At 41.4% G+C, this 17,843-nt stretch overlaps 1 protein-coding gene across 1 annotated transcript in view; it reads right to left on the reverse strand.

Annotated features, from left to right (window-relative positions):
* Positions 1 to 374: 374 nt before the first annotated feature.
* dym (dymeclin) overlaps positions 375 to 17,843 on the reverse strand; it is a 41,730-nt gene continuing 24,261 nt past the window's right edge. The window contains exons 15-17 of the mRNA XM_044012584.1: positions 13,150 to 13,332; positions 11,271 to 11,384; positions 375 to 2,090 (exon numbers count right to left, since the gene is read on the reverse strand). Coding sequence (XP_043868519.1) covers positions 1,941 to 2,090; positions 11,271 to 11,384; positions 13,150 to 13,332 — 447 coding nt within the window. The 3' untranslated portion in view covers positions 375 to 1,940. The remainder of the gene's footprint in view (positions 2,091 to 11,270; positions 11,385 to 13,149; positions 13,333 to 17,843) is intronic.

The raw sequence follows: 17,843 nt of genomic DNA on the forward strand, positions 1-17,843 counted from the left end.
GAGGGGTGACGGCTTTTGAGTGAGTGACGTCAGGGAACTGCTGCACTCTCCGACTTGCGTGGGGAACGTGAGGGCCCTTTCACGACTGCACCCAGTCCTAGTTATTATTGTTATTGCAAAAAAATTTATATAATCTTAAAAGGATTACAACAAATCTAATATACTCCACTTCCAAGTCTATGTTCTCCATAAACATGCTGTGTTTGACTTTATTTGATAAATAACCAAGTGGCACTTTGTTCCTTTGAATCATATTTTTATTTAAACTTCTATGTTCAAAGTAATCGTTGCCAAAAATGACAACTGTTGTCATATTATTATGTAATAATATAAAGCCAGTTTCCCACCTGGGAATAACCAAAGTAAAGTACCAATGTTTTTCTGTTTTTTTCATTAGTAGTAGACATTTCATCACTACTAGTTTACATTTGGGGGGGCTGAAGAGTAAAAAAAAAAAAAGAAAGGACAAAATATACATTGAAATAAATAATTTAACACAAAGTTTAAACATGTTAAACATGCAAACAAAGTGACAAGTTAAAGAAATAACTGTAATTATGCACAACGGAGCTTAACGACTTGTCCCAGTTTAAACATTTGCCTCCGGTAACTATAAGGAAATAAATGGGAAAGGACGACGACATAGTAAAGTCAGATAAAAGAGCCCGTAGCTAAAATGAAACCACACAAATCAGAGTGATGTGGACTGCGAATATTATCCAGGGACTGAAATGAACTATTAATTAAACTGCAAAACAATGTTGGCCACCAATCAACTGTGGTGGACTCTATAATGTGGAAGCCCTGCAAATGACGACAACACAACAGACAAACTGACCTGTTTTCACCTCATTCTTACATAAAACAAATCCTTTATACAAACCCACTGGAGTCAGATAAGCGTGCACAGTGAAAATAAAACACAATTGTACATAAAAGTCTTGTTTTATATATAAATTATCTGTATTATCTTCCCTGACACACTGGCCAGTCTTGAATATTAAGTTGGTACTGTTAATAAGCATTCAATGCAGTGGGAAATAAACCAACCAGAGCAATGTAACTACTACCCCATTCCCACTGGTGAAAAAATAAACATTTCATCTTGGGTTTAAACAGGTTTTTCGCCAGTGGGAATGTTTTTAAATTAGCATTTACCCCCCATGTCAATGCAATCCACTTTTTTTTATCACGGTTGGAACTTAAGACCCAGGGAACTGCGCGTTCCTCTGCTGTATTCCTGGCACAAAACTACATTGGGCATTCATCTTTTTTTTGCCAAACAGTAACCACTGTAACGTTAGCACTGAGAGCAATGGAGTTGTACGTGTTTTTCCCTTTTTCAGACTCATGTTGTTTCCAGCATGTCTGTGATGTGGTAATTCACACATGACAACAACACACCTTTAATAATTGGCTTTTTTTTTTTACACCTGGGTTTAAAAATCCTCGGTATAACTACAAATTTCCGTGTGAAAGAGGCTTAAGATGGCCACGTTTTAATTGACCTTTTCTTTGTGAGCACGAATAAAAATGTGGGATTATCCATGGCCAAGGTCCTGCGCTCCTCACAACAACTGAAGGTTTTTGCAAAAGAGACGCGAATCAGTGTGTGCTGTAGAACCAGTGGGAAGCTACTAAGCAAATGTTAAATAGATATTTTACTACAGGATTGACTGTAGATGAGTGGGTGCTTTTGTGTGACATGTTAACCAGTACACGTGAAGCCTCACTGCGCAGGAGCAGAGGAATTAATAAGACATGGGGGGGGGGTGGCGCTGCATAAGAAGAAAAATCTTTCTGTGCAAGGTCGAGGCACTTTCAAAGCACTGTGCACATACTTATAAAGGAATATGTGCACACCCACCCAGACAGACACACACACACAAGCACACACGCACACACTGGATGGAGCTACACAGTCTGCTGCAGCAGGTGTTTTAGCCGGAGTCCATGCTGAACAGCTCGATGCCATGTGGGCTCCAGTGAAGGCCGACACCAGAGTTAAAGACCAGGGACCAGACGTAGGGGATGAAGAAATCCTCCGGCTGGTCTTCCTCCACGTACTTAAACTTGAGCTCAGGAAACTTCTGTTCACACAAACACATGAGGAGGGAATACTGTCAGGACACGTGTGTAATAAAAAAAAAGAAGAAGAAAGAAGCAGATGTAGTGAATTGATCGATGATGTTGCCACAGCAGCGTTAATCCTATGCCGATATCTGCTGCGAGACTCATTGAGATTATTCACGGTAGACATTTTGATTTGCCATAGAAAGACAAAAAAGGGTAATTAATCATAACAACAGCTCCTGTGGGATCTTGCGTAACAGTAAGTCCTGACAGTCGTCAACCTTTCATGCAAATGCAGCGCAATCGTTTTTTCTAATGTGACGTGTTGAAATGACTCTCTGTGGTGAGAGGGCTCGTCAGCAGACTAAACAACCTCACAGCATTTTGAAACACACCAAGACACGAGACTTCACAACTTTTGTTGTCTGCTGCAACGATGGCCAGGTAAATGGTGCAGTTAATTTAGTCATATTTGTTTAAAGAACACATTTTACAATGGCCGAGGGTGCTGTGGAAAAAGGCAACACCACTGAGAAACTGCCTCCGAACACACCTGAAACGTTGGTGCAGCTCATGTAATTCAGTCCGAGTGTGAGGTAACTTTGGTTACAGCCGTCTGCAGACAGGTCTCTCACTCTGTGGTCCAACCACTGACCTTTGAAGAAAACAGGCTAATGCGCTAATGTCACCTTTAAACCTCAGGAAACGACTGGATTTCAAAAAACTCCTGCTGTGCTGTTGTGTGTGAAAGAAAAGCAGAGTAAACTGCAGAGGCTCTCACGGCAAATTGACAAATTACCTTCACATTTAGGTCAACAGAGACACAAGCACCAGGACAGAGTCGGTTTGACTGACGTACAACAAATAAACACATAACCATCAAACAAACAGCGCTTTAATTACGTGACGTGCCGTGTAACCCGATTACTTGGTGATAACCACGATACTCAAAAGGGGACACATTTGACAAGAAGTTTGCACAATGAGGCCTCGGCGTCTACACTCAATGTAGTCTGTTCTACCTCCGACATCTTTGCTGTGTAGTATATATCAGTTTTAAGCTGAAAACCGATTCACACCTGGCTACGGCAACAGATAAGTGCCACTCTTCTTAGCTTACTCATTCATAGTTGACAAATCAACTTTCTTTATGAAGAAAGACACTAAAAAGCTGTACACAGAAGAATGTGTTTATTAGGGATGGAACAATACCACATTTTTGTGTCCTATATTGGAATAACAAACTCCACTTTGTACCGATACCAACATTAATCCACATTTTAGACCATTTATGAACTATGAAGCTGACAACAACACATATGTGCTGAACGATTTTGAATAGATATCAAATTGTGTTTAGATCAAGTAAAATAAAGAGCGTAATTACCTTAACCTAATTATCTTTACATATTATTAGCAAAGATTTAAGTCCAAAACAGGCCATTTAGTTTACTAATTCAATCAATGTTATGAATGGAAATGCAGTGTTCGACACCTCTGCAATGACAATCCTCACGTTAGTATCTTGGTTATTTATCTCGACAATACACCTTCTTTTGATCAACTAATAAATCAATTAAGAAAATGTGGTCGCTCCATTAATCGCCTTCCTATTGAAAGAGTGGATGTGGTTTTCTTAAAGCTGCTAGATAAAAACATGAGCCCACCAACTGGACCATAGCAAGCCTCTGCCAGTCTACCTAACAGCAGGCAGGTAGCAAAAGACCGGCATCAATAATACAACGGTACCTCATTATATCCTCCTGTCTACACATGCATGGACTGTATATGCACACATGCAGCCAGTAATCAGTCTGCGGTGAAAGACAGACGCTCAGGGCCTTTATGACATGCTCCCAGTCTGTCTATTGAGTCCTCGCTGCCTCTATTCACAGCCACATTCATGGTATCATATTGACACAGACACAGGAGCTACAGGGTCATAGGCCATATGGCAGGCGACTGAGGCCAGACCACACACACACCAGTGCCATTGTGACGGCCAGACACAACGCAGGAGCGCTTTTATCTGGCTGGTATTTGTGTGTAGGAGACCGTCTCGTGGACAAGCGAAGCCACTCATCGAATGTTCATATGACACCGTTACTCAAGCCAGACAGACTCACTTTTACTTTAGCATACACGCGTTACATTGTGACCCCCAAGCATAAGAGGATGTGATGTCATTTCGATTTAGTTTTTTACAGGCCCTGTGTGTAAGATTTAGGTGAAATTATTTCCATTCAGCAAAAATGGAATATAAAATAATTACAGATTTGTTGTGTGCACAGTCAACATATGAATGTATGAATTGTTGCTTTCATTACATCTGAATGAGTCCATAAGGAGCAGGTCTTCTCTATGGAAGCTGCCATGTTAGGGCAAAACTGACAAACACCTCCCCACTATACATTTCTAGTACTTGGCACAACTCTACTCAGTTTGGTACCAGGCACGTTGCTTTCCATTAGTATAGTACCTTCCTAGTGTGGGCGGGGTCACAGCATGGCTGCATGAAACTGCCGTGATATTGTCTTATGCACGAAATACACAAACTAGTGACAAGCAAAGGAGTTCTTTTCAGCGTACCTAATCATTGGAATCAGTTAATTAAAAAGATTACTTCAGTACTTCCTGCATGACCAGGAAGTACTGAAGTCTGTGCTAAAATACGGCTGAAGGGGTTGTGATAGGACTCACAATCGCCAGCTTTCAGCAGTGCTGTCGCTAAATACTCCTCTATTAAATATTGAGATTTTAGAAATGCCCTTGCTATATGTTGGAGATGCTGGGCTGCTGCTACTGTTGACGCAGCACCAGTCTCCTGGCCCGAACCCATGGGTCTGGTCGGGTTTGTCGGGCTAGCCCGACCTGTTGAGAACTCTACCGGCAGTCTGTCAAAGTCACATTTTAGTATTGGCTCAGTTCGCTTGGAACCTCGCCAAAGCAGGTACTAAAAAAGCACCAGGTTCAATCGCTAATGCAAAAGCAAAATACACTGAGTAGAGTCGAGCCGTGCTGAGTCGTGCCATAACTGAATAATGGAAAAGCGTCATTAGACTGACTGAGTTAGATCTCCCCACTGTACCTTAAAGTCTCTCATTTAAAGATGAAAAATGATTAACTAACACAAACAAGCCACAACAGAAGGCAGCTGAGCCTGTTGTCCTGCGATAATCACCATAATGTATGAAACATAACTGATTATGCTAATTAGGTGATTAAGATAATTAAAGCATTAATCAGCCAATACTGAAATGTCGACATATAACACGTGCGGTAGAAATATTACTATCACAAAAAACTATGAATTAAAATTCCCTTCTCATTAATGTGGAAATAAATGTATCGCTGCAAGAAAAACTCATCTTCAATACGAGGATGCTGGTGTAAGCAGTATCTGCCATAACATATTTGTAAATTATTGTTTTCATAAAAACAAGTCAGACATAAGCCACCGTGGCAATATACAGTAATGTTGTACATTATAAGCTGCCATAAGGGCAGGACATTAAAAGAACAATATATGCTCTTTCAAAACAAGACCAGGATTGTGAATATGAGGAGCACTTCATCATAGCCTCTGAATGCAGCAGAGGTGAAACTACAGACATCCACACTGAGCCTGCACATAGACGGTGTCTTTGTAAATAGAGGGTTGACTATTGTTGGAAAATAAATAAATAAAACTGCACTACTTTGCCATTGTCTACTTGTTTCTTCCTTTCAGAGTCTCCTAACATCTTCTGATTTGGCTGAGGAGGGCTATGGACAGTCACCAAAACGGCTTGACCATTTGGACGACTTGTCGCAGCCAGATTCATACATAAACTATCATAAGGTGCTCGTCACACTGACACTATAAGACACAAATGTAACATTAAACGATGATCTACTCCATTCAAACATTTACTTCTCAACAGTGTAATGATGTTGCCAATGATGAAACTGCAAACTGCAACCAAAACTGAGGCAAAAAAAATATCCTGTTATTAAAGTTGGAAAATACAATAATTTTGCTCTCTTGCTGACATTTAGTTGACAAGATAAGTATCACGCTCATGTGGGCACTGTAACTATGTAGCCACTGCCAGAGTCAGGTTAGCTTAGCTTATCTTAATATAAAAACTTGAAACACTTAAAAAATAGCTGGATGGTCAATGTAAGACAAAATCTACCTCCCAGCACCAATAAAGCTAATTTATTACCATGTTTTGCATAATTTGCACAAGAGCCAAATTGTAAACATGTCAAAAAAAGGTTTTGTTGATGCTCATGTGAGAAACTATTCCTAGTTTCTCATTCATTTTCAAACATTGGTTTTTATCAAGGACAGAATAAAGCTTGCATTTTTTCTGTTTCCAGTTTAAGATAAGCTCACCAGTGCCTGGTTCAAGCTTCATATTTACATGTCACACATGCCAAAATATTGAACTGGTCCTTAAATGTTAAAAGATGTCAGTGAGGTATGACATTAGTACATGAGGCAATACATAATTTCAGAATTTGCCAAAAGACAGACATCTTGTGTCACTACAACATCCTTAATCCAAAATTATGAGCCTAAACTACAGGAACATTAAGTCCCCTGTGCACCTTCAAACACTTTCACTAGATAGTGAACACGAAATGAAAAAAAAGAAAGAGACAGAAAAAGAATAATGATGCCTGAATACAATGGTTTCAGCTTTAACTCCTTCTTTTATATTGGACAGGAGACACCAGGGGATTTGGAGCTTTGGGAAGTCTTGGGTATCACTACACGTAGCTCACATCACAGAATAAATGTCCCTTCCATGCTTTAATGTGTTCTGGGAAAAATCAGAACACCAACACCCTAATATAATCTCTGACCATTAGTCTGTCTATACTGTGGCTTCCTCCTTCTGCCCTCCTCTGTTTTGTTCTCAGTCTGGTAGCTGTCTGGGCCCAATTGGCCCAGGCTCATATCAGTTAGTTATGGGTCCTGGTGGGTCAGGCCCTCGCCCATGAACACAGACTGACTGGCTGGCCTCATATCTTCACTCAGGACTCTGTGTTCCCTTCCTCCTCTGCACGCTGCTGTGCTGTCAGAGCTCAGACAGAGAAGAATGCGGCTAGGGAGCAACTATGAACTAGTACGTATGTACACACACACACGCACGCACGCATGTGCGTGCAAGCATCCAAAGATTATATTACAAAGTGCACCATCTTTGATAAAATGAGTGGTCATTATGTGGAAATACTGCAATTTAAAATTGTGCCATTGTAATCAAAGGGCTTGCAATCGTCATTCAGTGTAAAGCCCCTTTATACAAGATTCGTGGTGATGCCTCACAGCAAGGTTTTTTACCTCAAACCCATCTGCACATTTCTGTCGCCTCCCTTCAGCGAGGTTAGTGTATGTGTATATGTCGTACAAACTCTCCTCCTGCATATGTGGGTCTTCTCTAGGTACTTTAACTTACTCCCACAGTCCAAACAGACAGATTAGGTTAATTGGAAACTCTAGAGGTTAATTGGAAACTCTAAATTGCCGTAGGTGTGAATGAGAGAGGGTTGTTTGTCTCCATATTATGTCAGCTTTGTAATAGACTGGCAACTGTCCAGGAATGGCTCCCATTCTGATTGGCAGTAATGTAAACACGCTGCCTGGTGGACATGCCAATTTTTGTTATTTCCAAGATGTGTGCGGCCGCACTGCCTGGATTGCTGCTGGCTGGAATGTTAGCTTTGTTGGCGCTCCTGTACACAAGGTAACTATATTCCATTGCGCCTCTGGTTGTGTGTTTCAGATTGCTGAGAACATAAAGGGAGTTGGAAGCTGTTGCTTTTAATGTGAAGCTTAGCAGTAAGTCCAATGAACACAAGTACGTTGTCCTGTGACCTTGTGTCTGGGGATCCAGGAGGCAAAAGAGAGGATCAGCACTTGGCGGAGTTGAGAATCTTCTTTTTCCTTTTTATTTGAAACCGTGCACAACAAAAATCAATATTATTTTAACTGTTGCTTTAGGTGAACAACGAGGTGAAACCCAGCATACACGCAGTGAAACGCCAACTCTGTCACACTACAGATGCCGTCAGTCTAACAAACAATAAACAGTTTGTTCCTCTATCCCGTGTGTTCATTCATAAATGGATGGACCTTTGGGTTTTGAAACTTGTCAGCTGCATAACATTAAGTTAACTTTTGTGGAATATCTCATTAACTGTTACTGATAGGTAACGGTGTACTTGTTTTCAAAAGTCTTAATTTCTGCACATCCAGACCAATGAGCATAATTTTAAGACAAAAGGAATTGAGAGAGCAGTATTTCTGAATAGACTTCTCTGGAGCAGAATGTATGTATTTTTAAATGAATAATGTTGGTGTATCCTGTAATGAAGACAGGTTGTACCTGGCACAATCTCAAACATGAGGATTTCAAAGGTTTCTCAATTTGACCATATGAGGCTTTCTGAGTGAACAGAATGTGTCGGAAAGTAGTGTAGGCCAAGGACCCTGTTCAGATCTGGTATTAACTTAATCGGTTCTCACTATGACAGTTAACACATCCAGGATGCATCAAAATGAGTCCTGGACCACGAGACCAGATCTGGCCTTCCCCACCCTGTTTTCAAATAAACGTCACGTCTGTTTGCTAAAACAAAGCAATTCTACGACGAGTCAGACTGTATAGGTGTGTCTGATAATGATGCGTTTTGTGTCTCACTGTCTGTGCGAGTCAGAGAGAAGAGGAAATTAGTGACTCAAAGCCCTACTCACACTGCTGTGGCATGAAATAAGATAAAAAAATAAAATAAAAAAAAAGCTGTGGAAATGCAGCAGGTCAGAGGACCTCACCTGAGCAGACGGTCTCTAATCTATACTTTTGGCATTCACACATGCTCAGGAATGTGGTCATATACATCCGCAAACCTAGTCCAAATGTGTTTTTTTGTGATGGGATCTGAGGACACATTTAGGATGGATAGGGGCATTTAGACCTGTACTTAGCTTGTAGTTGATACTAGTTCTGAAAAAGGTCATAAAGGGCCAGGTACCGAGTAACAGCTGGTAAGCTCCCACCCCACTACACAACCCCTCCATTCATTCTGCCCTAAGGAGCCAGAGAGTCTGTGAACTATCGCTGCTCAATGAGGTAGATTTCAGTTGGTCAGGCTAAACAACCCATCCTGCAGGCATGAGACTCTTCGTAGACTTAAACACCCAGTAACAACACACCCATAGGTCCCTGGGGTATTTACTGTGCCACCTTCTTTTAACACTTTCTTTAAGTTGGGACCTAATTTACATGTCTACATTTTTGAGCAGTTGCTTTTATGTCCTTTATGTAAACAGCCTATGTGTAATCTTGTGTGGCCCCTCTCTGAAGACAACATGCTTCCGTTTTATACATATCAGCAAAATCGTTTACTTTGCAACTGTCAGCTCCTCCCAATAAACGGATTTCAAGACAAAAGGGCATACGAACAAGAAAATGCAGTTTGCATGAGTTAAGTGTCAACATGAGTAATTTCAGGTAGTTGGAAAGAAAATAATTCCATTGACATAAGCTGCATGCTTGGACTCGACTTGTTTTTTTAACATCCTTACATCTTTTTCTTGTCAGCTCTCTCTATGCACACACAATGGCAGGAGACACCAGTACTCCTTCTACAAGCTTTTACTGAGTAATTACTAATGTATTGATGAGTTCACACAACATTAATCCAACTTATGGATTTTCACTTTGGAGGCTGAATAGCAGAAGAAACACTTAAGATAAAGGGAGGTGAGAAGCAGAGGGAAAGCTTGATGGTACCTTTGAAATGGTACCAAGCAGTAGGGACCTCTCCCTGAGGAAACATCACGCCTTCCATTGGAGCCAGAAAGGAGGCATTGTGAAATTCAACAACACTTTTGCACAGACACAAAACGGTCATCTTCAAAGTCACACACACACTGATGGAGAAGATGACACACACTCGTATTCGTGCTGCAGCCATCAGCGAGTGCCACAAGTACTCTAACCTCGCTGAAGGACATGCCAGGGTTATCCTCATTGTGCCATGTGTAATTCTACAGCTTTATGGTCGATCGCTACATTAGCGCTCTGACGTGCCGACTGAGAGTGAGACGAGGAGTGCGCGTGGGCACGTGGCCACGCGCCATCCCTCTTCCACATCGGCTAGTTAGACAAATGCCTTGCAGCCAGCCGCCAAGTATAGAACATGAAACACATGATGAAACATGCAATTAAGAGCTTCACTGCTGGTGAGGAGCGGAGTGGGGAGACCGCTGGTTACATATTTCCTCACTGATTAATGGTGGAGCACTGGGAGGGGCGGGGGTTAGCGAACCCGCTAGGAATGTTGGGTGTTGGGTAACGAGGCGCTGTGGCAGATTTATGTCCCCTTACCCCCTCCTCCTGATCTTATGTGCCCATGACAAAGTGCCCCATAGCCCCCTATCCCATCTCCTTGAAATGTCATTACATGTTCGGATGGAGCAGGCAAGCAGAGATGGAATGAAGATGGGTATTAATGCTAATGAGAATTGGGCTTTGGCCTTTTGTCTCATGTCCCAATGGCGCTTTCCATCTTTCCCTCGCCTCAGTCCATATCCCTATACCATTCCTTTCCTGCTCTTTCACCTGCCCAGACAAACTAATTCAATTTTTTTCACCTCCCCGGTACCTATCTATCGTACCTTGCAGCCGTAAACAACACATTCTTAGATTCTCCATGTGAATCCTGAAGTCCAATATGTCCAGCTTCATCCTCAGCCGGCAATATTTTATTATTCCTTGTCTCTGCCATCCAATCTGTCCTCTTACTCTGTGTGTGTGTGTGTGTGTGTGTGTGTGTGTGTGTGTGTGTGTGTGTCGTGTGTATAAAGAGCTGCCAACCTTGAAGAAATTCTTGATGTAGTATAACGTGGATGGGTGGGTGGGGTATTTGTTTTTATGATAACATTATTATTATCATATTCCTGGTGTCACAAATTATGACCTAAGGCATCTCTCCCATAGAACACATTAAACCAACATGAGCACCATGTTATTTTCATTCTGGGGATATGCCTGAATATATAGCTTCTACTGCCATTGGCAGTGGGATTAATCTAGCACTATGAACAGTCCTTTGCATGCAGTAGGATAGATACTTGTTGGAGGAGACTTGAGTAAAAAATTATACCGGTATGCGTAGGAATGTGTGTTTGTGTGTTTTACCCTCAGTCTGTCTTTGGGCAGGGCCTGGGCTCCTTTCATAATGACCTCCTGAACCCTCTCAACTGACAGGTCAGTTCCAGCCAGCTCCAGACGCTGACTGAAGAAGCCAATCACCTAATGGTCACATGAGAAGAAAAAGCAAATCCTCATACAGAAGCCAACTTTGCAGAAAATACATTTAGACTGACAGAGATATATTATCAACCATGTTTTGTAAACCAAAATACACTTATTAGTACCTATAAACACAAGTGATGTTATCACAGACATAGTATGTGTAACAAATACTAAAGAAAAAGAAAAAAGGGTAGAACAGCACACTGCAAGTATACATTTTTGGGGAGCATTGTAATGCATATTTGACTATTTTATTAAAAACTGTAATATAATTCGTATGTATAGTATTCAATTTTGGGTTTATTCATATGTGTCAACATACAATTCTTATATTATTACTGTTAGGCTGTACGATCCAGCATTGGTGGGATTTTTGTCATAATCTTTGACCATAAAATATTACTATTACTAAATGGATAGGATTTTGTGTCACATTGATTTCACAACAAGTTCCAGTTCTGTCATGAAGCTCTTTGACTTCTCTTATCCAACTGTATGGAGCTATACCTTTATGATGACACTGGGTGCAATATGAAGATCTATGTAAGAACAATGTGGGTGTCATTCTGAAAAGTACTAACATGGCTGTTAAATGTGATGTTAAATGTATGCCGTTACAGCTTGTTTTCATACATTACATTATACTGTTTGCATCACCAGCCAACAAGTTTCCTAACAGCAGTACATTGCTATGAAAATGCAGCTAAAAACAGCTACACATGTTAAAGGGGATGCATGAAAACTGCTATGAACACTTTGCTAACCTGCTTGTAGGCATCAAGGGTCCAAGCACGTATCGTCTCTCGAACTTTACACGACTACAAGTACTTTACTGTAGCTCAAATTATTTATTGCCTTCTGGGTTTACTCTAAACAAGAGTTCAAGGAAATGGTAGTTTGCATTTCAACTTCTAGGCTAGGTTTTCCCTTGGCAAAATCTTGGCATTACCGATTCTTTTTGATGCTTTATTTGTCAAACCAATAGTGAAAAAAATGTATCTACGGGCAATGTGTTCTCTCCTTACAGCGCTTTAAAGAAACTCAAATACACCAGATCCCACAAGAATACTGTGTGCGTGTGCGTCTCCATCTATCTAATACTAATCTCTTCATTAAGTCCAAAGGCCTTCCATATGGGGTTAATTTAGAGGAGCAAAAACACAGCCAGCCCCTCATCTTGAGTCTCATGCTCACACACATGGATTTGCAAGCATAGGGAAGGCTTTTGAGAATAGCCTTAGGGAGACTGACTTAACTAAGGGATTCTAGCTAGCATGCCTCCCTCATACTTATGGATAACAGCAAAGCCCATGGCAGTGTACGCAGCAACCCCCATCCCTTATATGTACACACCAAAGCTTCCTTCCCTCCTCTACATGACTAATACAGCAATGAATGACAGCATTCTTTTGCTCCGTTCCTTCCTCCCCCATACACAAAACACTCCCGATGAATATTTGACATTGAGCCTCTCGACACAAGGGGACTGATTAATTCATCAATACTACTTAAGCTCACAGAGCTCTGTATGCAGCACAGTCGATCTACACACTATGTTACTGATGCAGTTTGCATGTGTTTCAGGGCTGCATAGCTTTGTGAATCTTCCCCTGAAGATGGAGAGGACATTCAGGGAAAGTCTGTACAACCTTGATCTACTGAATAGTACCACATATCAGCCAACACGATGGTGTAAAGCTCTTCTACTAGTTCCAAGCCTCTGTCAATTCACTTCCAATGTTTTGGTAAAACTTGCACTGACCGTGTCCAGGTTTTGCATGATGTCCTGGAAGGATGGGTGCAACCTGAACTGCTCAAAGAGCTCCCTCTTGTAGAGCAGCGCATATACCAGGTTTGGGTTGTGGTGAAGCGAGTTGCACAGGCAAGAGTTGATGATTTCCAGCATCATGCGGATCACCTCCTCAATCACATTCAGGTCCTGGGCCTGAGGGAAAGGGAGGATGTAAAGGTTAATTGGTTTCCCACAACAGTGGTTTCACTTGTAATGGTGTTTTTAAATGATTGCCTCCTGATAGATTGATCAGCAGGGGGTAATAAAGAGGTGGAGGAGTTGGGCGGGAGAGAGGGAATAATGTAAGGAGAGGAAAAGGAAAGAATGTAGTTAACTAAGTTTTCAGTCAAGGTCTTATAGTATGGGAAGAAAGGTGACCTCTTAAAATCACTGATCAGGACAGTGGGAGGAGACAGGTGTTGGAAGGACAAAGAATAAGAAGCAGGTGGTTGAGTAGATGACATGATGAGTTATTTACAACGTTCTTCATACAAATCTGTGGACATGTTTTTTTTCTGACTTCTCTCTGGTACACAGTCAACTCAGAGGTTTGCGTCACTCCCTGTTCCAACGCCTGTGTTCTGATGTAAATGGAATGCAGCACAAATGCAGCCTTTGACTGTAGATCATGATAGGACACAAAAGAGAGCGAATACCAATTAAGGACGGGGACATCGAGAAGATAATGCTGGAACATGCAAATCACCATAAGTTGCACAACTTCAAAACTCTGAGGAATAAATACCAGCCCAAAGCTTTAATCATTATCTTTGCTTAACAGGAAGCCTCGCCTTAGACAGTACTGATCAGTAGCTTCCTCTGGGGTTACATCCTGCTTCATTTAAAGGCTTGAAAGGAGGATAGTATATTTCCTGGAACTATAGTAAGTCCAGTAAAATACATTAAAATAGGCGCCTTTATCTTTATGTGCAGTTTAGAGGAGCTATGTTATTCAAAAAAGCGTATTGCCTCTGCTTTGTAAGACACATGTAAACCCTTATTCATCAAGTGTTTTTGAATTCATGTTTGTATAGAAAAAAAACAATCATGAATCTGAATGAGGATAACAGGTCTCAGTGTTGTTCTCACAGATTTATCCTTAAGGATTCATTTTCAAGTGAAAGATGACATGCTTTGATTCATTTGCAAAAACCAGCTCAGACCAGACTCAGAACTGTAGCCTGGTGAGACTGCAACAGCAAGCTGAGATTCCACCTCCAATCTGGGTGAACCATCTGCAACAGAACTGCATGTGGCAGCATTATATATTCCATCTTCTGTGCCCTGTTTTAGATACAAGCGCTTATCTTATAAATAACTGTTCTCACTGTGTGGCCTTTTCTTTTTGTGCTATACCTACGCACAACCCCATGCACGTTCTAATACATCCTGAAAGTAGGCAGAGAGATTAGAATGACTGTAAACAATTGTACTGCCTGGCCAAGGATCAGACCTGTCACACATATGCAATAATGCATTGCACTGATGTCCAAATGCTGGCAGATAAAGGTGTGCAGGAGCTTAAACAGGCAGACATGAAGAGGAAAAGTGGAAGGCAAGAGAGCTGGCTATAACGAGGATTGATTGTGTGTCTGGGAGCAGAGGTGGCTCCAGAGGTTTGACTCCTTTGCCGAGTTAGACCTGCTCTATTCTGTTCTGCTGTGGCAGGCCATAATTAGACAGAAAGAAGGGACAGATACGGGAGACAACCGAGTGGGAAGAAGAGGCGGCAGAGGACGTAGAGGAGGGAGGACAGGAACTAAAATGGAAGCACGGAAGAAGACAATGGAGGTGGGAAGGGTTAATGGAAAAAGCGAACATGATGAAGAGGAGACAAAAGGAGGAGAGGAGGACAGAGTAGGAGTGAGGGATGCCTCGTGTTTTGTTCTCCAGTTCTGCACCCAACTTAATGAGATTAGCCTGGCAGGAAAAAAATGCCACACTGGGGAATTCAGGTCACATGAAAATAGGCTAGCTAGACGTCTGCCTGGCCCTGTGTGTATGTTTGACAAGTGGATGAGATTAAAAGGACCATGGTCTACTTGAAACCCAGGATTTAAATATCTAGGCTCCTCCTTTTACACTTCCCAGTTCCCACTCTGTACTTTATACTTGTTTTCCAGAAAAATGTCTCGATGACAAAAAGAAAACACCTGAAATGTGTTTGAATGACCAAATTAAAACATTACTTTCCTTCCCTCTTTCATTCTTTCTTTACTTCACCTTCCTACCCAACCCCAACAGCTTTTCTACTCCTTCTCCACTCATATGCAATTTTAAGCTTCCTGCATTGTCATTTAGTCACAACCACTCATGCTGCTGTTTAATGTCCTCTCTCCACCCAAGAAAACACAGGCCTCAGACATGAGCTGTATCATTAGTCTCAATGATAACTGGCCCATTTAACTCGTTTTACTCAAACCTTACAGGAAGCTGTGAGTGTGTGTGTGTGTAAGCTTTTCCATCTGTCTGATTGTCCTGCTAATTCTTCAGCATGCTGGGCACAAATGTGTTTTCATTTGTAATGTCTACAGGTACACGTTTGACCTTTGCTATCTGTCTGACAAAGAAAATTATAGAGTTTGCAGATGTAATCTGTACATGGGAAGGGCAGTGCCTCCACTACACTATCTTGGTGGTTGTCTGGCCATTCCTGGTATCATACCCATGCATGTTTTTGTGCAAATGTTTGTGTGAGTGGACAGGGTGTTTAGAGACACAGACATGTAAATCCCTTTAAAGTAGGTGCTGGCATCATTAAACCAATAGCTTAGTGATTTCCTGGCTGGCCCCGCTGCTCACTGCAGGCTGTTGCAGGGCAGACAAACCAGACATATTAAGACAAGGGCACGGAGATAAACACAAACAAAAAGAAATGAAAGCCACACCTAAATAAGAAATATTCGGGAGTAGTTTCATGTAAAATGCACCTAGAACCAAAGAAAAGCAGCATTTTAATTGACATATAGTTTGAATGAGGCGAATGTAAAAGGAGAAGAATGAGAAAAAGAAAAAACACGTGGACAGACAGAAAGGGTCAGACTGGCTGAGCAGCAGCAGCCTGCTATGTCTTTTGGGAGTTTTTTTTTAAATAGGTCACTGTCTGACCTGCATTATGGTACCATGGTCATGTCATAATCACACCATTTTGTACAGCATTGTACACAGGTCAGCTTCTCATTACCCAATAGCCTCACACATTCACAACACATCCTTTGTTGCACACACCGACACAGACAAGGGCAAAAAACCACAACAGAACAACAGCACCAACACAACACCGGTTGAATCAGTTTAGGAAAAACTGTGCTGGACAATCACTGCATCACTGTCTGTGTAGAGGGGAAGTCCAGCATATTTTACAGGCAGACAACTACTATTATCAGTTTACATTCACTCTCTGAGTCTCTGAGATTTGTCTGGCACCAACAGCAGGAGGCTAGAGGGCGAAACATTGGTGATGGTGATGAAAAAGGATAATGCCAACAGCTGCAAAAGCACTGGCAAATAAAAGGTGTGCAGTGCTAATTGATCTACTGTGAGCTGTGCTCTGTTTTGCTATGGCTCGATCAGAAAAAGACCAAGGCGCAGCAGGGATGCCCTAATTACCATTTGGAAGCAGACAATCATGAGGACCCCAGAGCACCTGCTGCCTGTAGGGCTGGCACTCCTACTGCTCAAGAAAAAACACAGAGAGAATCAGACACACACAGGAGAGAGGCAGATGACACATATATAAAGTGATAACGTAACGATTCAGTGAACAATTGGGCCCTTATTCCATCTTTGTTGTGAAGGTGAGGAGAAAAAATTGACAGATGAGAGGCTACAAATGGGTAGATTGGATGAGGGTGATAGAAAAGAAGCCAGCTCTCGGCTCTCAGTAGGTTACTGCCTTAATGAGAAGAACCCAAAGCGACAGACCTTTGTTGAGACCGACAGGACAACATAATGAGCCACACTGAAAGTGACATAAGTCTAACGGAGGTACTGAAGCCTTATTATGGACCACAGTTTAGGAGTTTAACCACCAAACTGTTTACGTGTTTCACGTAAATTAAAACTTGTATTTAACCTCATTTAGAAAGGTTTTATTTTTACCAACAACTTTTCAGTGAAAAATCAGTTCACAGGTTTCTTAGTTTGAAGAATTTTTTGGATAGTTATTACAGCTCCAGTCATTTTATGTGTTGGGAAACAGAAATATGTCTAATCATACATGAATATGCTCTTGCATATAGCAGTCAATGTAGCTAAACAGCATATGTAGTGCAGACATCCACAAAGCTTTTGAAGCTGCATGCATCAAAGAGCAAGTGAAGCCTCCTGCACTGACACCCCCACACATAGATGGTCTTTTCCCATTCAAATGATATGGAAGCTACTTTTTTTCATGCTGTTGTACCATAGTTACAGCAAGGTTTAACTGTTGTGTAAAAATAATTTTAAAAAAAATTCTAAAATTGTCCAACTTCTTTGATGCCACTGTGCTAAATCTTGAAAAATACTTGTTCGCCGTGCACAAAACATGCTGTTCACTTAAGCACCAGACATAAGAGCCTGATGTAATAAATTCTTTCGGTGAAGAAAAATATAGGCTTTGAATGGTTAAGGGTAAAATGTATAGGTGTCCTTTAATTTCCTAATTTTTCCCCTCCGTGTCT

The sequence above is a fragment of the Solea senegalensis genome, linkage group LG21 (assembly GCF_019176455.1).
Source record: "Solea senegalensis isolate Sse05_10M linkage group LG21, IFAPA_SoseM_1, whole genome shotgun sequence".
NCBI lineage: Eukaryota > Metazoa > Chordata > Actinopteri > Pleuronectiformes > Soleidae > Solea > Solea senegalensis.